Consider the following 25,171-nt stretch of genomic DNA (forward strand, 5'->3'; position numbering starts at 1 on the left):
TGAAACCAATTTGGGGGTTTTAAATATTTGAAGCTGACATTTTTACAGTTATTGAACAAACGATTTATACTAAAAATAAGTCACATAGTTTCACGCCTGACGACTGTTGGAGATCAGCAGAAGAACAGTATGACAGAATGAAGCAGTTAGCCGTGTTAACTGCAGACCTACTGTCTGTCTGCAGGCGGAGGACAAACACGAGGTGGTGAACGGAGGATCGTACGACCTGCTGCAGGACGGCTGAGGGAGAAACTGCTGCTGCTCACCGCTGGACTGGAACCCTCACAACTGTTTTCATACCTCTGTGGACTGAAAGTCCTCTGACCAGCTTCAAACGATGTTCATCGCAGACTGCGTCCTGAGACCCCAACTGCCTCCCAAAACCATCCGACTGATGAGGACTCACTGTAGCACCAGTTCAACGCCGCCTGTCAACCAACACTGATGATGCATTCATGACACTTCTGTGTTAAATCCCACTAGTGAAGATTGCCAACTCTTTTCCTCCTGATTACAATAAAACCACTTTTAGTTCCACAAAGTGTCTTAAACCTGCTGCTGACAGAGCTCCTTCAGTTTGGTGTGTTTGACTTTCTTTCTTTCTTTCAACTGCATTTCTGGTCAGGACAGATGCGACATTTAACATTTTAAACTGAGATTTTTGTGCAGATAATGAAAAACAAAGTGAAGAATCATGTAAAAGTGTGAAGTTAAATATTGAATAAACCATCAAACCATGTTGAAGATTCACGCTCTGTGTTTCTAGTGTTTTTCTCATCAAAGATTAAAAACTATGAACAATTTAAAGTAACATTTACAAACTGCTTCATGTTTCAGAATCAGAATCACACTAGGATTTATTGCCAAGTTGGTTTTATACATTCAAGGAATTTGATTTGGTGATAAACATAAACCTATGAATATAAAGATATCTAAAAAATATGAGATTGATAGAACATATACAAGTATTTACATGTGCAATAAATGAATTGTGCAAACATTAACGGGGGAGGGGAAGGGCCCAGGAGAGTCAGAGTCAGAGTCAGAGGGGGTCTTTGTTGAGCAGCAACGGGAAGAAACAGTTTGTGTCCAGCTGCAATCTTTCCTGCTCGCCTCCGAGTCCTGGAGGCGTACAGGTCCTGAAGAGAAGGAAGATTGCAGCCAATCACCTTCTCTGCAGAGCGAATGATGCGCTGCAGCCTGCCCTTGTCCCTGGCGGTGGCAGCAGCGTACCAGATGGTGATGGAGGAGGTGAGGATGGACTCAATGATGGCGGTGTAGAAGTGCACCATCATTGTCTTTGGCAGCTTCTTCAGCTGCCACAGGAAGTTCATCCTCTGCTGGGCCTTCTTGGTGAGGGAGGTGATGTTCAGCTCCCACTTGAGGTCCTGGGAGATGATGGTGCCCAGGAAGCGGAAGGAGTCCACAGTGGTGACTGGGGAGTCACTCAGGATGATGGGGGAGGGTGGGGCTGGGCTCTCTCTGAAGTCCACGACCATCTCCACTGTCTTCTGAGCGTTGAGCTCCAGACTGTTCTGGCTGCACCAGGTCACCAGATGGTCAATCTCCCACCTGTAGGCGGACTCATCCCCACCAGAGATGAGCCCAATGAGGGTGGTGTCATCCGCAAACTTCAGGAGCTTGACAGACTGGTGACTGGAGGTGCAGCTGTTGGTGTACAGGGAGAAGAGCAGAGGGGAAAGAACGCAGCCCTGAGGGGATCCGGTGCTGATGGTCCTGGAGTCAGAGACTTGTTTTCTCAGCTTCACGTGCTGCTTCCTGTCCGTCAGGAAGTCAGTGATCCACCTGCAGGTGGAGTCAGGCAGGCTCAGCTGGGAGAGCTTGTCCTGCAGCAGGGCCGGAATGATGGTGTTAAAAGCAGAGCTGAAATCCACAACCAGGATCCTGGCGTAGGTTCCTGGGGAGTCCAGGTGCTGGAGGATGTAGTGAAGGGCCACGTTTACTGCATCATCTACAGACCTGTTGGCTCTGTAGGCAAACTGCAGGGGGTCCAGGATCTGGTCTGTGATGGATTTTAGGTGGGACAACACAAGGCGTTCAAAGGGCTTCATAACCACAGAGGTCAGGGCGACGGGTCTGTAGTCGTTCAGTCCAGTGGTCCTCGCACAGTGCTTCAGGGTGGATGGAGAGACAGTGTGCTCACATGCTCTGTACATAAAATAACCTGGAGTTTCACCTTTTCTTTTAGTGAAATCTAACAGTTGTTTGATTGATATCTTTGTTCTCCTTTACTTCCTGTTTTTATTTTCTCTCTTCCCTCCCTGGATGTGCGTGTGCAGTTTCATATATTTAATCTAACTAATGATCAACAATGAATCAGAGTCACTGCTCCACTTTAGTGATCTGAGTCCATGCATGGTGACGCTGACCAAGCTAAAGTAAAATGATGAAGGCCAATAAATCAGAAAAACTGCCTGAAATAATGAATAACAATGAAACAAGATTTCAAAAGACAACAGCTTGTGATTGGCTGTCAGGATCCATGCTTTTATTCTGACAGTCTGGGGCGGAGGTGAGGACGCGCAGGTACCTCCCTGCGCTTCCTCCCTCCTCCTCAGATGAGCCCAGCAGCTGGTCCGAGTACCATGTCTGCCTACAGCACCGAGGTCCAGCTGGCCACCAGCCTGCTGTGCAGCAACAGCGGAGCCATGCAGGTGCTGCAGCTGCACCAGAAGCTGCTGCAGCGCTGCAGCATCACCGAGGAAGAGTTCTGCTTCATCATCAGCCGGTGCTCCCGCTTCCTGCTGGTAGGGGAGCGGCTGGAGGACCGCGCGGTGGTCGCCAGGACGTCCCTGCGGCTGTGCAGCGGCTACGGCGGGGGGAAGTACGGCGGGGGGAAGTGCGGCGGGGGGGGCTGCCAGCAGCTGCACCTCTGCAAGTTCTTTGTCTACGGGAACTGCAGGTTCGCCGAGGGCAGGTGAGCACGCGCGCAGGTGTGTCAGTGTCGCAGTCAGAAAACAACAAGTTCAGCCCGAAACTCCGGACTTGATCCTGGTCAGTTAAACCGCTGGGTGCCTCTTTGCTTCCAGGTTTCCGTAGTTGTAAAACACAGTAAAATGTCCATAGATTCCGCTCTGCTCCGCCGTTTTATTAAACTTCTAACTGAAAGCGGACTATTTCCTGCGGAGTGATACAAACAAGCCGCGCAGAGACGAATCGAAAGTTAAGGAAACAGAAAGTTTCTCTGCACATCAGCTGTTTTATTACACAGGAGGGAAACAAGTCGGAGTTTATGTAAACATGAGGGCCAGAAATGAAACTGCAGCACGCGCGCACACACACACACACAGATATATATATATAAAGTATATTATGTAAAAGAAGGTGTGTTATTGATCCTGAACATCAGAGCAAATTGAACAGTCGTATAAAAACAGCTGTTTCAGCCTCTGAAGAACAAAGGATGGAGAGATCCTCCTTAAATTCAGAAGGTAAAGAGATAAAGGGTCACAGTAGGACCTCAGCGTGATCCAGCAGAAAGTCATTCCTCTCATGAATATATTTTCTTCAGTCTGTTAAACACAAACATCCAGGTGATGACATCATGACCTTTTGTTACCGGAACAGCTGACTGTGTGTGAGGCTTCCTGATTTACAGAGAAATGAAAGTGAACTAACGTCAGTGATGTGATGAGAGGACAACTAAAGTCATTTAATGTTGAGGATCTGCTGAGTCCCGGTCCAGTACTTGTGTTTAATGTGATAATCCAGTTGCACACTGACATGAAGTGTGAGAGCTAGCTGAGTGACATCACTGTACTCTGCTGTTTTGAGGTGCTTTATTAAATTATCAAAATGAAGCTGAAGTAACTCCATCATGATGCTGATTTGTGTAACATCTGACTTCATGCTTCGTCAGGTCTGTCAGCGAGATGAAAACAAACATCTTTTAAAATGCCTGTTTCTAAAGTTGGGATCGATCAGGACAAAGCTGTGCTGACTTGTTTCATAGCTGCTGTTGTGTCCGCTTCCTGTGTAAATATGAAGTAGTGTCACGGAGCAGCTCGTGTCTGATCTCGTTGACGTTGCTGTCGTTTGTCGCAGGAAGTCGTGTAAATTCTCCCACGACATTTACTCTGATCACAACTACGGATTACTGAGAGAGTGCACGCTGCACGAGCTCAACGAAGACCAGCTGTTCCTGCTGCTGCTGCAGAACGACCCTGCTCTCCTGCCAGAGGTAACACACCTGGCCCACCTGACACACACCTGGACCGCCTGACACACCCCTGACACACACCTGGCCCACCTGACTGACACACACCTGATGCTCACCTGACGCTCACCTGACACATACCTGACACTCACCTGGCCCACCTGACACTCAACTGGCCCACCTGACACTCACCTGACACTCACCTGACGCTCACCTGACGCTCACCTGACACACACCTGGCCCACCTGACTGACACACACCTGATGCTCACCTGATGCTCACCTGACGCTCACCTGATGCTCACCTGACGCTCACCTGACGCTCACCTGACACTCACCTGGCCCACCTGACACTCACCTGACACTCACCTGACACTCACCTGGCCCACCTGACGCTCACCTGACGCTCACCTGACGCTCACCTGACGCTCACCTGGCCCACCTGACGCTCACCTGGCCCACCTGACTGACACACACCTGATGCTCACCTGACGCTCACCTGACACATACCTGACACTCACCTGGCCCACCTGACACTCAACTGGCCCACCTGACGCTCACCTGACACTCACCTGACGCTCACCTGACGCTCACCTGGCCCACCTGACACTCACCTGGCCCACCTGACACTCACCTGACGCTCACCTGACGCTCACCTGACGCCCACCTGACACTCACCTGGCCCACCTGACACTCACCTGACACTCACCTGACACTCACCTGGCCCACCTGACACTCACCTGACACTCACCTGGCCCACCTGACACTCACCTGACACTCACCTGGCCCACCTGACACTCACCTGACACTCACCTGACGCTCACCTGACGCTCACCTGGCCCACCTGACGCTCACCTGACGCTCACCTGGCCCACCTGACGCTCACCTGACGCTCACCTGACGCTCGCCTGACGCTCACCTCGCTCGCCTGACGCTCACCTGACGCTCACCTGGCCCACCTGACACTCACCTGGCCCACCTGACGCTCACCTGACGCTCACCTGACGCTCACCTGGCCCACCTGACGCTCACCTGACGCTCACCTGACGCTCACCTGACGCCCACCTGACGCTCACCTGACGCTCACCTGACGCTCACCTGACGCCCACCTGACGCCCACCTGACGCTCACCTGATGCTCACCTGACGCTCACCTGACACTCACCTGACACTCACCTGGCCCACCTGACGCTCACCTGACGCTCACCTGACGCTCACCTGACGCTCACCTGACGCTCACCTGACGCTCACCTGGCCCACCTGACGCTCACCTGGCCCACCTGACACTCACCTGACACTCACCTGACACTCACCTGACGCTCACCTGACACACATTGCCTAAACCTAACCCGCCTGTCCCACTGATTACAGGTGGCCGTGAGAAACAAACACACAGAGAGGTAGTTTGAGCTGCGTCTCCACCAGAGGGCGCTGCAGGTGTTTCTACACTGTAAAATGTCCAAAACAGCTTCTTCTTCTTTATTTAAACTGCAGCTTGTTTCTTCTCTTCCTCTCATTTCACTCGTTTCCTCCTCCTCCGGAGATGGAGGAGCCAGATTAGCTTCTGTCCTGGTTTCTGAGGACGGGAACACAGAGGAGGATCCTGCAATCTGATTGGATAAAACAAATGTCAGAACAGGCTTCAGGTGTTAACGCAGTGAGAATGAAAAGGTGAAGAAGAGAGAAGAAGAAGAAGAAGAAGAGAACCCTGAAGAGGCTGAGTTTTAAACAAAGTTAAAGAAAAAAGACCAAAAACAAAAAATAAAAAGTGTAAAAGTTTCCAGGTGACTGAGGGAAATTTCTGTCTACGTCCAGGTTCGTTCACGTTTCTGTAATAACTCATTACAACGAAGTTAATCACCTGTAATACATTTCGTCATTTAATCAAAAATAATTCTCATTATACTTTTTTGTGCCATTTTGAGATCTCATACTTACACAGTTCCTCCTGCAGTGACCTCAGATCTGCATGTTTATATTGTGATGCCATAATGTGAGAGTCACAGGATCCAGATGCTAACAGAGTCAATATCATCAGAAACACATCTGGATTTCATAAATAAGAGACCTTTACCCGCTCTGAAACTGATGTATGTAAATATGTACAGGCTCTCTCAAAAGTGAGTCCCCACCCCCCACATGTGACGACACTGAAGAAATGACCCTTTGCACCAGTGTAAAGTAGTGAGCGTACAGCTTGTAAAACAGTGTAAATCTGTTATACAAGCTGCACGCTCACTACTTTACACTGTTATACAAGCTGTACGCTCACTACTTTACACTGTTATACAAGCTGCACGCTCACTACTTTACGCTGTTATACAAGCTGCACTGTTATACAAGCTGCACGCTCACTACTTTACACTGTTATACAAGCTGTACGCTCACTACTTTACACTGTTATACAAGCTGCACGCTCACTACTTTACGCTGTTATACAAGCTGCACGCTCACTACTTTCCACTGTTATACAAGCTGCACTGTTATACAAGCTGTACGCTCACTACTTTACGCTGTTATACCAGCTGCACGCTCACTACTTTACGCTGTTATACAAGCTGCACGCTCACTACTTTACACTGTTATACAAGCTGTACGCTCACTACTTTCCACTGTTATACAAGCTGCACGCTCACTACTTTACACTGTTATACAAGCTGCACGCTCACTACTTTACACTGTTATACAAGCTGTACGCTCACTACTTTACACTGTTATACAAGCTGCACGCTCACTACTTTCCACTGTTATACAAGCTGCACGCTCACTACTTTACGCTGTTATACAAGCTGCACGCTCACTACTTTACGCTGTTATACAAGCTGCACGCTCACTACTTTACGCTGTTATACAAGCTGCACGCTCACTACTTTACGCTGTTATACAAGCTGCACGCTCACTACTTTACACTGTTATACAAGCTGTACGCTCACTACTTTACGCTGTTATACAAGCTGCACGCTCACTACTTTACGCTGTTATACAAGCTGCACGCTCACTACTTTACACTGTTATACAAGCTGTACGCTCACTACTTTACACTGTTATACAAGCTGTACGCTCACTACTTTACACTGTTATACAAGCTGTACGCTCACTACTTTACACTGTTATACAAGCTGCACGCTCACTACTTTACACTGTTATACAAGCTGCACGCTCACTACTTTACACTGTTATACAAGCTGTACGCTCACTACTTTACACTGTTATACAAGCTGCACGCTCACTACTTTACACTGTTATACAAGCTGCACGCTCACTACTTTACACTGTTATACAAGCTGCACGCTCACTACTTTACACTGTTATACAAGCTGTACGCTCACTACTTTACATTTCTTCAGTGTCTTCACATGAAAAGATAGAATCAGATGTTTACACATGTGGGGGGGGTTCTCCTGTGAGATACTGCATTAATCTCATAGATCTTTATCTAATAATCACGAGGATGGGTTCATATGAAAACAGATAATTAAAGGAAACTCTTTTCAGTAGTTTTCATTGGTCTGTCCTCCGGACGCTATGACGCGTCCTCCTGTCCTCCTGTCGTCCTCTCTCAGGTGTGTCAGCACTATAACAAAGGCTCCGGTCCTCACGGCGGCTGCACCTTCCAGGAGAACTGCACCAAAGTTCACTTGTGTCAGCACTTTGTTCAGGGCGACTGCATGTTCGGACTTAAGTGTAACCGGCAGCACGCCATCGAGCAACATAGCCGCCGCTTGCTTCTGAAGAAAGGACTGAGAGAGGACATCATCCAGGAGCTGCCCTTCATCTACAGGAACATCCACCAGCTGACGGCTGCTGCCGCCTCCACAGGTAACAGTAACACACCTGGTCACACCTGCTGCACAGGTGATCCGTGCACGCCGCTGACTCTGCACGTCTTTGTGTTTCCGTCAGAGAAAGATTCTTTTTGTAAACCTGCCGATCAGAGCGACAACAGCAACGATATCTGTCTGCACTTCATCAGAAACAGCTGCAAGTTCCACAGTGAGTTCAGCCTCCTCTTCCTCACCTGATGCTTCCTCTTCATCTTTTTATTCAGCAGGTGAACAACATCTTCTCCACATCTGTTGAGTCTGGGAGGTTAGGGGGTTATCAAATAGGAAATGTACCTACAAACAAAAGCAAGAAGAGATTCAGATAAATATTTTGTAAAGGTCTTTTTTGTTTTAGATATGGAAAGAATATGTGGCTTATCATTGGCAGCTCCAAGCTTGGCTTTTTTAAAAACTTTAAACTTGTTCAGATAAGGTTTGATTAAAATAATCATGAACATTATGTAGCAAACCTAGATTTGTTATGAATTTTAATAAATTTATGAGAATTAATACTCCATTATGAATTTTAATATTCATAAAATCAAATTTTATTCCTCGTTTCAGGGCACCACCGGAGTTGTTTTAATCCTAGAGTTTTCGGACCTCTAGGTAGTTTTTAATAATTATACAATTATTACTAGTGATCAGTTAGTTAATAATCGTTCAATTATCTTAAATCAGTCAGTCAGTCTCATATCTAAAGGGTCAATTCTCTTGGCAGGGACGTGGAAATAGGCAACACACACAGTTCTTGATTATATTACAATGAGCCTGGAGGTTCGATTGTGGGAAGCATTTGACTCATACGGCAAAGAATAACTAATGAAAGTAAGCTAACGCTATGAGTTTAGGAGTTAAAAGGAAATCTCTGACCACAGAACGTGTGTTAAGTCTTACTGCTTGTCGACAGCCTGCTTTTGGCCTGTTGCACGGGTCCCACGCTAGCTGCCCGATCCTGGCTTTTTGCTAGGGATTCTCCGGGGTTCTCCGTGTCTGGCAATTCGGCTGTTTGCAGGTTTCCTTGGTTGTAGCTGGCGAGACCACGTGGCTTGGTCTGACCTCGGTGAAGTTGGCTCAACGAAAAAGGCTTAAAAATGGAACTTGGTCGTTCCTGAATTAGTCCAGTGTAACTTAACGGACTCATAACTTTAACAAACAAAAGAAAGAAAGAAAATAAAACAAACTGAAGGCAGATCGATGTCGCGGCACTTCAGGTGTGTAGCTTCAAGCGAACAAAGGGCTGGTTGCACTGGCCGAACTCTTAGGGCGTTGCCTGGCGAGGCACGCCGGACGCGTGCCGAAGCGTCCAGAGAGCAGAGCAGAGCGAGCCGAGAAGAGAGCGAGCGACGTCGTGTGTCGCTCTTTTGTTGCCTGGGGTGTGGTTCCCCAGAGGGCGTTTCAGGTTTCCCGAGGGACCGACTTTCTAAACTTAATGTCTAAAGGAAAATAAATGTATTTGCGCGTATTATAATCAAATATTTTCCACAATCGAACCTCAGTGGTCAAACGGTTGTACCGTTCTAAGTTAAGCATTTGGTAACAGGAAACAATTGTCACATTATTGGTCAGGATATTTATACATTAACGGCATTTCCGATGAGGGCATGTAATACTTATTTCGTCCACTTGGGGGAGCTCAGGTTACATGAGGAAAGCTTAGATTAACCCAAGATCATCTCTCCTTAGGAACTGGGAATATTGTTGATTCATCCTTAAATTCAAGCTGGCGATTAAGAGTATAGTAAAACATTCCTTTATCATCATTTCTAAAGGAATTTTGTATGAAAGTATTATGAACAAGCATTGATTACATTAGATGAGGGAGTGTCTTGCTGAAAATAAAAACACTGCAAAAGTAACTTATTTAGATTCTTTCCAGCACTAATATCAACAACAGATAGCAACAACATGTTAACATAACTACTCAAATAGAGGCAAACGTAATCAGGTAACTAAAGATTTAATTAAATGCTCTGAGTCTTTGGAGACAGCAGTCTTTGGTTATTTAAAGTTTGGCTTTCTGGGTTATGTCACAACTTGGGTGAGACAGGGGTTTTCTTTTGATGGGGTAATGAAACACCGAGCAAAGTCAGTTGCCACGATTACGTGTGTGTGTGGGGGGACACAAACACGCTGGTTTGTGTCCCTTTGTCAGTTTAACAGTCAGGCCCCATAGCTCCAAATTTATTCAATATAAAATGCACAAATCCACACCGTTGTTCACTACAATTAATTTCTGTCATCTTCAGTGAATCCAAAGAATTTTCCCAGCCTAATGCAGATTGAGGGTAAATACAAACAGCAATAACGATCTGTTCCAAAGTTTCTTGGTACGTGGGCGAGGACAAAATAAATGTGCCAGCGCTTCGCTTGAGTTTTTTTTCTGTTTTTGCGGGTAACGGGTCGTTTGGTAAAACCTGTGAAGCATTTAAAAAGAGATCTCTTTAACTTTGTTGGTTCAAAAAACTTGTGCAGCAACCGCCAAACTTTTTCCCAACACATCTCTCCGTAACAGGAGCAGTACGAAAAAGCAGCAGGTGTTCTGCTAAGGAATTGTTGAATTGAAAAAACGTTGACGAACTGCCTTATTCTTAGTTTTAGTTTGCAGTGAAAAATAAATTGTCCCAACAACAGTGTCGTCATCAAATCCATTAAAGTCTTTAGGAAGTGAAATGATGGCCAAATGAAGACGATGGAGACTCAGGGAGACCACAGTGATGAATTAACTCACTGTAGTTAAAAGCTGGATGAATAATTTATTTAGAATAAAAATGTTTTTGTCATACCGCTGTAGAAAGAAAATGTAAAACAATATATGTGTTGTTCCAAATATAAAACCTATGAGGAGAGAAAAAATGAAAGACCAAGCCAGTAGCATTTGTTTGTGAAATGCTGAGAGAAGAGAGGGAGTGGCTTCCACTGAAGGTGGAATTTAAAGTATTTAAAGTCTAGAAAACTAAGTTCACCTTTAATTAACACAGTAGTTTCTCAGATAATTCTGCTTGATCTACATGTAAAGACAGTTCCGCGTATTTTCATCTTGATAGTAGATCTTCGTCTTCATCAGACTGATTCTGTCCTGTGATCAGCTGTGGCTTCACCTCAGCTCGTCCTGCAGTTCCCTTTAAAACCCACTAGAGAGCAGCAACGTTCACACTCTTCTTCTCTCAGAGTCTCTTCAGGAACAATCCCATCATTCACTTAAATGAATAATAATTATCGCTTTCAGTCATTTCTTTACTCTAACAAACATTGTGATATTTGTTCCTACATAGAGGAATTTTTTTACACATTATTTTTCCTTCTGCGTGGTTAAACTGCTTAGACAGATTCTCCCTCTAAAATCATTATTTGTTCTTTTAAATGTGTAACAACAATAAATTCTCTCCAATATCCATCATGAAATGTTTGGATTCTTTTTTCATTTAAAAATATCTTTTGCACACAGAGCTCACTCACACACATTTTATTTTCAACTCATTTTGGTAGTTTTATGTAATTTTTTATATTATAAATAATAGTGTTTATATCATCAGCTTTAATTTGTTGGATAATGTTTTACTGGTTCATACACTCGTTACCGGATGATCTGTGACGTTGTTGGCATGCAGGCTGAATAAAATTATTTTTTAATAGAAGCCTTTTCCAGAGGTGGAGTGTAACGATTTACACTCACGTTACTGTAATTGAGTAGCTTTTTGTGTACTTGTACTTTTTGAAGTGGTTTTTTAAATCTTTAATTTACTTTTTGTTAAGTATGTTTTGTTTAAAGTTTTGTCCTTCGCTACATTTTCAATCACATCGGTTACGGAGTTTAAAACTTTGGCTTCAAGTACAAGAGAGCAGCGGCTTTATCATGATGCAGAGTCAAGTGTGAAAAAATCTGTATTAAGTTGGGGCTGATGCAAACTGAACATTTCCTGCTGCTGCAGCTTCACATTAAAAGCATCTAACTGGCGAAACACAGGTTGACCTTTATTTTGAAGTAGTCAAGAAATGCAATCTGTCTAAGTGAGATCAGCGCTGAAATGTTGCAGTGAGTAAAGCAGCAGCAGACTCAGCGAGCTGTCAGATAAAGAGCTGCACGCCTCCACCTGCTCAGCCAGGTGACCAGCTCCTTCAGACTCACAGTCAGATCAGGACTTAAAATACCAATAACTGCCCGACAGTAGTTTGTTTAGCTGCTCCAGACTCTGAGCCCTGTGGCATTAAAAGGCATCTGCTGTTACCGTAGTAACTACAGGTGTCTCATGCACAATAACGGGCAGCTGCATAATCGCGTCAAAGCCAGGTAATTAATGCAGAATTACATTTACAATATTCTAACCATCAGTCCTCGGCTGCGCTCTGAGAGCGTTTTCTCGTTCAGTTGGCTCGTGTAGATTTGTCCTGATGGATTTAGGCCGGCCATGTTTTTAAGGAGTGTGTTCACACTGATAGAAGCTAGTAAAAACGTTGAAAATATTGAACAGTAAAATGGCAATTACAAATGTTTTTGACAGTCCGGCCCCTGCAGTGTCTGCTTAGAACAAATGTAGCTGAGGACCCCTGATGCAGAGGTCAGTAAAATAATAGCCTTCTTCCATTGGTGGTTAAAAATAAGTTTTCATAGTTTGGTTGGATTCTTTGCTCCAAATAGCCAAAAAACATTGGTGTATGACAATACTGGTTAGCATTAGCTACCTGCTGGTACAGTGAGGAAAATAAGTATTTGAACACCCTGCTATTTTGCAAGTTCTCCCACTTAGAAATCATGGAGGGGTCTGAAATTGTCATCGCAGGTGCATGTCCACTGTGAGAGACATAATCTAAAAAAAAAAATCCAGAAATCACAATGTATGATTTTTTAAACTATTTATTTGTATGATACAGCTGCAAATAAGTATTTGAACACCTGAGAAAATCAATGCTAATATTTGGTACAGTAGCCTTTGTTTGGTCAAACGTTTCCTGTAGTTTTTCAGCAGGTTTGCACTGCAGGAGGGATTTTGGCCCACTCCTCCACACAGATCTTCTCTAGATCAGTCAGGTTTCTGGGCTGTCGCTGAGAAACACGGAGTTTGAGCTCCCTCCAAAGATTCTCTATTGGGTTTAGGTCTGGAGACTGGCTAGGCCACGCCAGAACCTTGATATGCTTCTTACAGAGCCACTCCTTGGTTATCCTGGCTGTGTGCTTCGGGTCATTGTCATGTTGGAAGACCCGGCCTCGACCCATCTTCAATGCTCTAACTGAGGGAAGGAGGTTGTTCCCCAAAATCTGGCAATCCATGGCCCCGGTCCTCCTCTCCTTAATACAGTGCAGTCGCCCTGTCCCATGTGCAGAAAAACACCCCCAAAGCATGATGCTACCACCCCCATGCTTCACAGTAGGGATGCTGTTCTTGGGATGGTGCTCATCATTCTTCTTCCTCCAAACACGGTTAGTGGAATTATGACCAAAAAGTTCTATTTTGGTCTCATCTGACCACATGACTTTCTCCCATGACTCCTCTGGATCATCCAAATGGTCATTGGCAAACTGAAGACGGGCCTTGACATGTGCTGGTTTAAGCAGGGGAACCTTCCGTGCCATGCGTGATTTCAAACCATGACGTCTTAGTGTATTACCAACAGTAACCTTGGAAACGGTGGTCCCAGCTCTTTTCAGGTCATTGACCGGCTCCTCCCGTGTAGTTCTGGGCTGATTTCTCACCTTTCTTAGGATCATTGAGACCCCACGAGGTGAGATCTTGCGTGGAGCCCCAGTCCGAGGGAGATTGACAGTCATGTTTAGCTTCTTCCATTTTCTAATGATTGCTCCAACAGTGGACCTTTTTTCACCAAGCTGCTTGGCAATTTCCCCGTAGCCCTTTCCAGCCTTGTGGAGGTGTACAATTTTGTCTCTAGTGTCTTTGGACAGCTCTTTGGTCTTGGCCATGTTAGTCGTTGGATTCTTACTGATTGTATGGGGTGGACAGGTGTCTTTATGCAGCTAACGACCTCAAACAGGTGCATCTAATTTAGGATAATAAATGGAGTGGAGGTGGACATTTTGAAGGCAGACTAACAGGTCTTTGAGAGTCAGAATTCTAGCTGATAGACAGGTGTTCAAATACTTATTTGCAGCTGTATCATACAAGTAAATAGTTAAAAAATCATACATTGTGATTTCTGGATTTTGTTTTTTAGATTGTCTCTCACAGTGGACATGCACCTACGATGACAATTTCAGACCCCTCCATGATTTCTAAGTGGGAGAACTTGCAAAATAGCAGGGTGTTCAAATACTTATTTTCCTCACTGTAACTAGTTATTTATTACACTAACGCTAACCGCCTGTTTGAATGTAAATAGGGACGTGACTTCATATACAGTCCAGTGCGTCCCGCCAGAGTCCGATCTGTTGCGCCACAGTTTCCTAATAAAGTGAAAACATTCTCAAACTTCTCATAACGTTAAACGTCATTGATTTGGCAAAGTATCTGTCACCTAAAATTGAAAGTGCCATATGGTTTTGTTCCCTTATCAAATCGCAAAAGACTGCAATTTAATTAACTAAGAATAGGTATAGATAAGATATTAAATCAGTACAAATAAGTTATTTCAGGAGTTAAAAAGTAACTTTTACTCTCTGAGTACATTTGAACTGAGCTACTTTTTACTTGCACTTAAGTAAAAGTTCATCAAAGTAATGGTACTTTTACTTAAGTAGAATATTTTTGTACTCTTTCCACCTCTGGGCTTTTCACATTTTAAGTTCTGGTGTTCTGTAGTTGAGGTTCTCGTCTCTCTGTGTAGATGAGTGCCGCCGTGTTCACTTCTGCCTGCCCTACAAGTGGGAGGTGTTTGATGGTGTCACCTGGACAGACCTGCAGAACATGGAGGACATTGAGAAAGATTTCTGTGACCCCTCTAAGACAAAGAGGTCAGACGTCACTTCGAACCTTTATCCAGGTATGAAGATCATCAGCTGTTGACTGAAACTTTTCTTTACTCTGATCTCTGCAGCTGTGGCGATCGGCCCGTTGACTTCCTGACCATGAGTCAGGCGTCGCACCCCGTTCGCCGCCTCTCCACGGTTTCCTCAGTTACGAAGCCGCCCCATTACATCCTGACCACTCAGTGGCTGTGGTACTACAAGGGGGACCACGGGAACTGGGTGGAGTACGGACAGCCGGTGAGTTGGACCGCTGTGGGAATTCTATAAATGCATAGCGAGTTCAGGAGTGGTTCTACCTGCAGCTCCGGTGAGGGCTAACTGCAGAAGTCTAAGAACAAAGTGCAGAAGTCTGAGAACAAGGTGCAGAGGTCTGAGGACTAGTTGCAGAGGTCTGAGGACTAGGTGCAGAGGTCTGAGAACAAGGTGCAGAGGTCTGGGGACTGGTTGCAGAGGTCTGAGAACAAGGTGCAGAGGTCTGGGGACTAGTTGCAGAGGTCTGAGAACAAGGTGCAGAGGTCTGGGGACTAGTTGCAGAGGTCTGAGAACAAGTGCAGAAGTCTGAGAACAAGGTGCAGAGGTCTGAGGACTAGTTGCAGAGGTCTGAGAACAAGGTGCAGAGGTCTGAGAACAAGGTGCAGAGGTCTGGGGACTAGTTGCAGAGGTCTGGGGACTAGTTGCAGAGGTCTGGGGACTAGTTGCAGAGGTCTGGGGACTAAGTGCAGAGGTCTGAGAACAAGGTGCAGAGGTCTGCGGACTAAGTGCAGAGGTCTGGGGACTAAGTGCAGAGGTCTGAGAACAAGGTGCAGAGGTCTGGGGACTAAGTGCAGAGGTCTGAGAACAAGGTCCAGAGGTCTGGGGACTAAGTGCAGAGGTCTAAGGACTAGTTGCAGAGGTCTGACTACTAAGTGCAGAGGTCTGGGGACTAGTTGCAGAGGTCTGAGAACAAGGTGCAGAGGTCTGACTACTAAGTGCAGAGGTCTGGGGACTAAGTGCAGAGGTCTGGGGACTAAGTGCAGAGGTCTGGGGACTAAGTGCAGAGGTCTGGGGACTAGTTGCAGAGGTCTGAGAACAAGGTGCAGAGGTCTGAGGACTAAGTGCAGAGGTCTGAGGACTAAGTGCAGAGGTCTGGGGACTAAGTGCAGAGGTCTGAGAACAAGGTGTAGAGGTCTGAGGACTAAGTGCAGAGGTCTGAGAACAAGGTGCAGAGGTCTTGGGACTAAGTGCAGAGGTCTGGGGACTAAGTGCAGAGGTCTGGGGACTAAGTGCAGAGGTCGGAGAACAAGGTGCAGAGGTCTGAGAACAAGGTGCAGACGTCTGGGGACTAAGTGCAGAGGTCTGAGAACAAGGTGCAGAGGTCTGAGAACAAGGTGCAGAGGTCTGAGAACAAGGTGCAGAGGTCTGGGGACTAAGTGCAGAGGTCTGAGAACAAGGTGCAGAGGTCTGGGGACTAAGTGCAGAGGTCTGGGGACTAAGTGCAGAGGTCTGGGGACTAAGTGCAGAGGTCGGAGAACAAGGTGCAGAGGTCTGAGATCAAGGTGCAGAGGTCTGGGGACTAAGTGCAGAGGTCTGAGAACAAGGTGCAGAGGTCTGGGGACTAAGTGCAGAGGTCTGAGAACAAGGTGCAGAGGTCTGGGGACTAAGTGCAGAGGTCTGAGAACAAGGTGCAGAGGTCTGGGGACTAAGTGCAGAAGTCTGAGAACAAGGTGCAGAGGTCTGAGAACAAGGTGCAGAGGTCTGGGGACTAGTTGCAGAGGTCTGAGAACAAGGTGCAGAGGTCTGGGGACTAAGTGCAGAGGTCTGGGGACTAGTTGCAGAGGTCTGGGGACTAAGTGCAGAGGTCTGACTACTAAGTGCAGAGGTCTGGGGACTAAGTGCAGAGGTCTGGGGACTAAGTGCAGAGGTCTGACAACAAGGTGCAGAGGTCTGAGGACTAAGTGCAGAGGTCTGAGGACTAAGTGCAGAGGTCTGAGGACTAAGTGCAGAGGTCTGAGGACTAAGTGCAGAGGTCTAAGGACTAGTTGCAGAGGTCTGAGAACAAGGTGCAGAGGTCTGACTACTAAGTGCAGAGGTCTGGGGACTAGTTGCAGAGGTCTGAGAACAAGGTCCAGAGGTCTGACTACTAAGTGCAGAGGTCTGGGGACTAAGTGCAGAGGTCTGGGGACTAAGTGCAGAGGTCTGGGGACTAAGTGCAGAGGTCTGAGGACTAAGTGCAGAGGTCTGAGGACTAAGTGCAGAGGTCTGAGGACTAAGTGCCGAGGTCTGAGGACTAAGTGCAGAGGTCTGAGGACTAAGTGCAGAGGTCTGGGGACTAGTTGCAGAGGTCTGGGGACTAAGTGCAGAGGTCTGAGAACAAGGTGCAGAGGTCTGAGGACTAAGTGCAGAGGTCTGGGGACTAAGTGCAGAGGTCTGGGGACTAAGTGCAGAGGTCTGGGGACTAGTTGCAGAGGTCTGGGGACCAAGTGCAGAGGTCTGAGAACAAGGTGCAGAGGTCTGAGAACAAGGTGCAGAGGTCTGAGGACTAAGTGCAGAGGTCTGAGAACAAGGTGCAGAGGTCTGAGAACAAGGTGCAGAGGTCTGAGAACAAGGTGCAGAGGTCTGAGAACAAGGTGCAGAGGTCTGGGGACTAGTTGCAGAGGTCTGGGGACTAAGTGCAGAGGTCTGAGAACAAGGTGCAGAGGTCTGGGGACTAAGTGCAGAGGTCTGGGGACTAAGTGCAGAGGTCTGGGGACTAAGTGCAGAGGTCTGGGGACTAAGTGCAGAGGTCTGAGAACAAGGTGCAGAGGTCTGAGAACAAGGTGCAGAGGTCTGGGGACTAGGTGCAGAGGTCTGAGAACAGGGTGCAGAGGCCTGAGAACAAGGTGCAGAGGTCTGAGAACAAGGTGCAGAGGTCTGGGGACTAGTTCCAGAGGTCTGGGGACTAGTTGCAGAGGTCTGGGGACTAAGTGCAGAGGTCTGGGGACTAAGTGCAGAGGTCTGAGAACAAGGTGCAGAGGTCTGAGAACAAGGTGCAGAGGTCTGACTACTAAGTGCAGAGGTCTGACTACTAAGTGCAGAGGTCTGACGACTAAGTGCAGAGGTCTGACAACAAGGTGCAGAGGTCTGACGACTAAGTGCAGAGGTCTGACAACAAGGTGCAGAGGTCTGAGGACTAAGTGCAGAGGTCTGAGGACTAAGTGCAGAAGTCTGGGGACTAAATGCAGAGGTCTGAGATCAAGGTGCAGAGGTCTGGGGACTAAGTGCAGAGGTCTGAGAACAGGGTGCAGAGGTCTGGGGACTAAGTGCAGAAGTCTGAGAACAAGGTGCAGAGGTCTGGGGACTAGTTGCAGAGGTCTGAGAACAAGGTGCAGAGGTCTGGGGACTAAGTGCAGAGGTCTGGGGACTAGTTGCAGAGGTCTGGGGACTAAGTGCAGAGGTCTGAGAACAAGGTGCTGAGGTCTGAGAACAAGGTGCAGAGGTCTGGGGACTAGGTGCAGAGGTCTGAGAACAGGGTGCAGAGGCCTGAGAACAAGGTGCAGAGGTCTGAGAACAAGGTGCAGAGGTCTGGGGACTAGGTGCAGAGGTCTGGGGACTAGGTGCAGAGGTCTGGGGACTAAGTGCAGAGGTCTGGGGACTAAGTGCAGAGGTCTAAGGACTAGTTGCAGAGGTCTGAGAACAAGGTGCAGAGGTCTGACTACTAAGTGCAGAGGTCTGGGGACTAGTTGCAGAGGTCTGAGAACAAGGTCCAGAGGTCTGACTACTAATTGCAGAGGTCTGGGGACTAAGTGCAGAGGTCTGGGGACTAAGTGCAGAGGTCTGGGGACTAAGTGCAGAGGTCTGGGGACTAAGTGCCGAGGTCTGAGGACTAAGTGCAGAGGTCTGAGGACTAAGTGCAGAGGTCTGGGGACTAGTTGCAGAGGTCTGGGGACCAAGTGCAGAGGTCTGAGAACAAGGTGTAGAGGTCTGAGAACAAGGTGCAGAGGTCTGAGGACTAAGTGCAGAGGTCTGAGAACAAGGTGCAGAGGTCTGAGAACAAGGTGCAGAGGTCTGAGAACAAGGTGCAGAGGTCTGAGAACAAGGTGCAGAGGTCTGGGACTAGTTGCAGAGGTCTGGGGACTAAGTGCAGAGGTCTGAGAACAAGGTGCAGAGGTCTGAGAACAAGGTGCAGAGGTCTGGGGACTAAGTGCAGAGGTCTGGGGACTAAGTGCAGAGGTCTGGGGACTAAGTGCAGAGGTCTGGGGACTAAGTGCAGAGGTCTGAGAACAAGGTGCAGAGGTCTGAGAACAAGGTGCAGAGGTCTGGGGACTAGGTGCAGAGGTCTGAGAACAGGGTGCAGAGGTCTGAGAACAAGGTGCAGAGGTCTGAGAACAAGGTGCAGAGGTCTGAGAACAAGGTGCAGAGGTCTGGGGACTAGTTCCAGAGGTCTGGGGACTAGTTGCAGAGGTCTGGGGACTAAGTGCAGAAGTCTGAGAACAAGGTGCAGAGGTCTGGGGACTAGTTGCAGAGGTCTGGGGACTAGGTGCAGAGGTCTGAGAACAAGGTGCAGAGGTCTGGGGACTAGTTGCAGAGGTCTGGGGAGTAGGTGCAGAGGTCTGGGGACTAAGTGCAGAGGTCTGAGAACAAGGTGCAGAGGTCTGGGGACTAGTTGCAGAGGTCTGGGGAGTAGTTGCAGAGGTCTGAGAACAAGGTGCAGAGGTCTGGGGACTAGTTGCAGAGGTCTGGGGACTAGGTGCAGAGGTCTGGGGACTAAGTGCAGAGGTCTGAGAACAAGGTGCAGAGGTCTGGGGACTAAGTGCAGAGGTCTGAGAACAAGGTGCAGAGGTCTGAGAACAAGGTGCAGAGGTCTGAGAACAAGGTGCAGAGGTCTGAGAACAAGGTGCAGAGGTCTGGGGACTAGTTGCAGAGGTCTGAGAAAGGTGCAGAGGTCTGACTACTAAGTGCAGAGGTCTGACTACTAAGTGCAGAGGTCTGGGGACTAAGTGCAGAGGTCTGGGGACTAAGTGCAGAGGTCTGGGGACTAAGTGCAGAGGTCTGGGGACTAAGTGCAGAGGTCTGACAACAAGGTGCAGAGGTCTGAGGACTAAGTTCAGAGGTCTGAGGACTAAGTGCAGAGGTCTGAGGACTAAGTGCAGAGGTCTGGGGACTAAGTGCAGAGGTCTGAGATCAAGGTGCAGAGGTCTGGGGACTAAGTGCAGAGGTCTGAGAACAAGGTGCAGAGGTCTGGGGACTAAGTGCAGAAGTCTGAGAACAAGGTGCAGAGGTCTGGGGACTAGTTGCAGAGGTCTGAGAACAAGGTGCAGAGGTCTGGGGACTAAGTGCAGAGGTCTGGGGACTAGTTGCAGAGGTCTGGGGACTAAGTGCAGAGGTCTGAGAACAAGGTGCAGAGGTCTGAGAACAAGGTGCAGAGGTCTGGGGACTAGGTGCAGAGGTCTGAGAACAGGGTGCAGAGGCCTGAGAACAAGGTGCAGAGGTCTGAGAACAAGGTGCAGAGGTCTGGGGACTAGGTGCAGAGGTCTGGGGACTAGGTGCAGAGGTCTGGGGACTAGGTGCAGAGGTCTGGGGACTAGGTGCAGAGGTCTGGGGACTAAGTGCAGAGGTCTGGGGACTAGTTGCAGAGGTCTGGGGACTAAGTGCAGAGGTCTGAGAACAAGGTGCAGAGGTCTGAGAACAAGGTGCAGAGGTCTGACTACTAAGTGCAGAGGTCTGACGACTAAGTGCAGAGGTCTGAGGACTAAGTGCAGAGGTCTGAGGACTAAGTGCAGAGGTCTAAGGACTAGTTGCAGAGGTCTGAGAACAAGGTGCAGAGGTCTGACTACTAAGTGCAGAGGTCTGGGGACTAGTTGCAGAGGTCTGAGAACAAGGTCCAGAGGTCTGACTACTAAGTGCAGAGGTCTGGGGACTAAGTGCAGAGGTCTGGGGACCAAGTGCAGAGGTCTGGGGACCAAGTGCCGAGGTCTGAGGACTAAGTGCCGAGGTCTGAGGACTAAGTGCCGAGGTCTGAGGACTAAGTGCCGAGGTCTGGGGACTAGTTGCAGAGGTCTGAGAACAGGGTGCAGAGGTCTGAGAACAAGGTGTAGAGGTCTGAGAACAAGGTGCAGAGGTCTGGGGACTAGTTGCAGAGGTCTGAGAACAAGGTGCAGAGGTCTGGGGACTAAGTGCAGAGGTCTGGGGACTAAGTGCAGAGGTCTGGGGACTAAGTGCAGAGGTCTGGGACTAAGTGCAGAGGTCTGGGGACTAAGTGCAGAGGTCTGAGATCAAGGTGCAGAGGTCTGAGAACAAGGTCCAGAGGTCTGACTACTAAGTGCAGAGGTCTGAGAACAAGGTGCAGAGGTCTGGGGACTAAGTGCAGAGGTCTGAGAACAGGGTGCAGAGGTCTGGGGACTAAGTGCAGAAGTCTGAGAACAAGGTGCAGAGGTCTGAGAACAAGGTGCAGAGGTCTGGGGACTAGTTGCAGAGGTCTGAGAACAAGGTGCAGAGGTCTGGGGACTAAGTGCAGAGGTCTGGGGACTAGGTGCAGAGGTCTGAGAACAAGGTGCAGAGGTCTGGGGACTAGTTGCAGAGGTCTGAGAACAAAGTGCAGAAGTCTGAGAACAAGGTGCAGAGGTCTGAGGACTAGTTGCAGAGGTCTGAGAACAAGGTGCAGAGGTCTGAGAACAAGGTGCAGAGGTCTGGGGACTAGTTGCAGAGGTCTGGGGACTAAGTGCAGAGGTCTGAGAACAAGGTGCAGAGGTCTGGGGACTAGTTGCAGAGGTCTGAGAACAAGGTGCAGAGGTCTGACTACTAAGTGCAGAGGTCTGACTACTAAGTGCAGAGGTCTGGGGACTAAGTGCAGAGGTCTGGGGACTAAGTGCAGAGGTCTGGGGACTAAGTGCAGAGGTCTGACGACTAAGTGCAGAGGTCTGACAACAAGGTGCAGAGGTCTGAGGACTAAGTGCAGAGGTCTGAGGACTAAGTGCAGAGGTCTGGGGACTAAGTGCAGAGGTCTGAGATCAAGGTGCAGAGGTCTGGGGACTAAGTGCAGAGGTCTGAGAACAGGGTGCAGAGGTCTGGGGACTAAGTGCAGAAGTCTGAGAACAAGGTGCAGAGGTCTGGGGACTAGTTGCAGAGGTCTGAGAACAAGGTGCAGAGGTCTGGGGACTAAGTGCAGAGGTCTGGGGACTAGTTGCAGAGGTCTGGGGACTAAGTGCAGAGGTCTGAGAACAAGGTGCAGAGGTCTGAGAACAAGGTGCAGAGGTCTGGGGACTAGGTGCAGAGGTCTGAGAACAGGGTGCAGAGGCCTGAGAACAAGGTGCAGAGGTCTGCGAACAAGGTGCAGAGGTCTGGGGACTAGGTGTAGAGGTCTGGGGACTAGGTGCAGAGGTCTGGGGACTAAGTGCAGAGGTCTGGGGACTAGTTGCAGAGGTCTGGGGACTAAGTGCAGAGGTCTGAGAACAAGGTGCAGAGGTCTGAGAACAAGGTGCAGAGGTCTGACTACTAAGTGCAGAGGTCTGACTACTAAGTGCAGAGGTCTGACTACTAAGTGCAGAGGTCTGGGGACTAAGTGCAGAGGTCTGGGGACTAAGTGCAGAGGTCTGACGACTAAGTGCAGAGGTCTGACGACTAAGTGCAGAGGTCTGACAACAAGGTGCAGAGGTCTGAGGACTAAGTGCAGAGGTCTGAGGACTAAGTGCAGAGGTCTGAGGACTAAGTGCAGAGGTCTAAGGACTAGTTGCAGAGGTCTGAGAACAAGGTGCAGAGGTCTGACTACTAAGTGCAGAGGTCTGGGGACTAGTTGCAGAGGTCTGAGAACAAGGTCCAGAGGTCTGACTACTAAGTGCAGAGGTCTGGGGACTAAGTGCAGAGGTCTGGGGACCAAGTGCAGAGGTCTGGGGACTAAGTGCAGAGGTCTGAGGACTAAGTGCAGAGGTCTGGGGACTAGTTGCAGAGGTCTGAGAACAGGGTGCAGAGGTCTGAGAACAAGGTGTAGAGGTCTGAGAACAAGGTGCAGAGGTCTGGGGACTAGTTGCAGAGGTCTGAGAACAAGGTGCAGAGGTCTGGGGACTAAGTGCAGAGGTCTGGGGACTAAGTGCAGAGGTCTGGGGACTAAGTGCAGAGGTCTGAGATCAAGGTGCAGAGGTCTGAGAACAAGGTGCAGAGGTCTGACTACTAAGTGCAGAGGTCTGAGAACAAGGTGCAGAGGTCTGGGGACTAAGTGCAGAGGTCTGAGAACAGGGTGCAGAGGTCTGGGGACTAAGTGCAGAAGTCTGAGAACAAGGTGCAGAGGTCTGAGAACAAGGTGCAGAGGTCTGGGGACTAGTTCCAGAGGTCTGAGAACAAGGTGCAGAGGTCTGAGGACTAAGTGCAGAGGTCTGGGGACTAGGTGCAGAGGTCTGAGAACAAGGTGCAGAGGTCTGGGGACTAGTTGCAGAGGTCTGAGAACAAAGTGCAGAAGTCTGAGAACAAGGTGCAGAGGTCTGAGGACTAGTTGCAGAGGTCTGAGAACAAGGTGCAGAGGTCTGGGGACTAGTTGCAGAGGTCTGGGGACTAAGTGCAGAGGTCTGGGGACTAGTTGCAGAGGTCTGGGGACTAGTTGCAGAGGTCTGGGGACTAGTTGCAGAGGTTTGGGGACTAAGTGCAGAGGTCTGAGAACAAGGTGCAGAGGTCTGCGGACTAAGTGCAGAGGTCTGGGGACTAAGTGCAGAGGTCTGAGAACAAGGTCCAGAGGTCTGGGGACTAAGTGCAGAGGTCTAAGGACTAGTTGCAGAGGTCTGACTACTAAGTGCAGAGGTCTGGGGACTAGTTGCAGAGGTCTGAGACCAAGGTGCAGAGGTCTGACTACTAAGTGCAGAGGTCTGGGGACTAAGTGCAGAGGTCTGGGGACTAAGTGCAGAGGTCTGGGGACTAAGTGCAGAGGTCTGGGGACTAAGTGCAGAGGTCTGAGAACAAGGTGCAGAGGTCTGAGGACTAAGTGCAGAGGTCTGGGGACTAAGTGCAGAGGTCTGAGAACAAGGTGTAGAGGTCTGAGGACTAAGTGCAGAGGTCTGAGAACAAGGTGCAGAGGTCTTGGGACTAAGTGCAGAGGTCTGGGGACTAAGTGCAGAGGTCTGGGGACTAAGTGCAGAGGTCGGAGAACAAGGTGCAGAGGTCTGAGAACAAGGTGCAGACGTCTGGGGACTAAGTGCAGAGGTCTGAGAACAAGGTGCAGAGGTCTGAGAACAAGGTCCAGAGGTCTGAGAACAAGGTGCAGAGGTCTGGGGACTAAGTGCAGAGGTCTGAGAACAAGGTGCAGAGGTCTGGGGACTAAGTGCAGAGGTCTGGGGACTAAGTGCAGAGGTCTGGGACTAAGTGCAGAGGTCGGAGAACAAGGTGCAGAGGTCTGAGATCAAGGTGCAAGGGTCTGGGACTAAGTGCAGAGGTCTGAGAACAAGGTGCAGAGGTCTGGGGACTAAGTGCAGAGGTCTGAGAACAAGGTGCAGAGGTCTGGGGACTAAGTGCAGAGGTCTGAGAACAAGGTGCAGAGGTCTGGGGACTAAGTGCAGAAGTCTGAGAACAAGGTGCAGAGGTCTGAGAACAAGGTGCAGAGGTCTGGGGACTAGTTGCAGAGGTCTGAGAACAAGGTGCAGAGGTCTGGGGACTAAGTGCAGAGGTGGGGACTAGTTGCAGAGGTCTGGGGACTAAGTGCAGAGGTCTGAGAACAAGGTGCAGAGGTCTGAGAACAAGGTGCAGAGGTCTGAGAACAAGGTGCAGAGGTCTGGGGACTAGTTGCAGAGGTCTGCGGCTAAGTGCAGGGTCTGGGGACTAGGTGCAGAGGTCTGGGGACTAGGTGCAGAGGTCTGGGGACTAGGTGCAGAGGTCTGAGAACAGGTGCAGAGGTCTGGGGACTAAGTGCAGAGGTCTGGGGACTAAGTGCAGAGGTCTGGGGACTAAGTGCAGAGGTCTGAGAACAAGGTGCAGAGGTCTGAGAACAAGGTGCAGAGTCTGACTACTAAGTGCAAGGTCTGGGGACTAAGTGCAGAAGTCTGAGCAAGGTGCAGAGGTCTGAGAACAAGGTGCAGAGGTCTGGGGACTAGTTCCAGAGGTCTGAACAGGTGCAGAGGTCTGGGGACTAAGTGCAGAGGTCTGGGGACTAGGTGCAGAGGTCTGAGAACAAGGTGCAGAGGTCTGGGGACTAGTTGCAGAGGTCTGAGAACAAAGTGCAGAAGTCTGAGAACAAGGTGCAGAGGTCTGAGGACTAGTTGCAGAGGTCTGAGAACAAGGTGCAGAGGTCTGAGAACAAGGTGCAGAGGTCTGGGGACTAG

The 25,171-nt window shown here is 48.8% G+C and overlaps 1 protein-coding gene across 1 annotated transcript in view; it reads left to right on the forward strand.

The window, feature by feature from the left end:
* Nucleotides 1-2,570: 2,570 nt before the first annotated feature.
* parp12b (poly (ADP-ribose) polymerase family, member 12b) overlaps nucleotides 2,571-25,171 on the forward strand; it is a 34,025-nt gene continuing 11,424 nt past the window's right edge. Inside the window, exons 1-6 of the mRNA XM_038708683.1 lie at nucleotides 2,571-2,938; nucleotides 4,066-4,201; nucleotides 7,739-7,994; nucleotides 8,079-8,168; nucleotides 14,777-14,903; nucleotides 14,987-15,155. Of these exons, the coding sequence (XP_038564611.1) occupies nucleotides 2,580-2,938; nucleotides 4,066-4,201; nucleotides 7,739-7,994; nucleotides 8,079-8,168; nucleotides 14,777-14,903; nucleotides 14,987-15,155 (1,137 nt within the window). The 5' untranslated portion in view covers nucleotides 2,571-2,579. The remainder of the gene's footprint in view (nucleotides 2,939-4,065; nucleotides 4,202-7,738; nucleotides 7,995-8,078; nucleotides 8,169-14,776; nucleotides 14,904-14,986; nucleotides 15,156-25,171) is intronic.

The sequence above is a fragment of the Micropterus salmoides genome, unplaced genomic scaffold (genome assembly GCF_014851395.1).
Source record: "Micropterus salmoides isolate LMB-PRFRI ecotype aquatic unplaced genomic scaffold, ASM1485139v1 Ms_hic_scaffold_9, whole genome shotgun sequence".
NCBI lineage: Eukaryota > Metazoa > Chordata > Actinopteri > Centrarchiformes > Centrarchidae > Micropterus > Micropterus salmoides.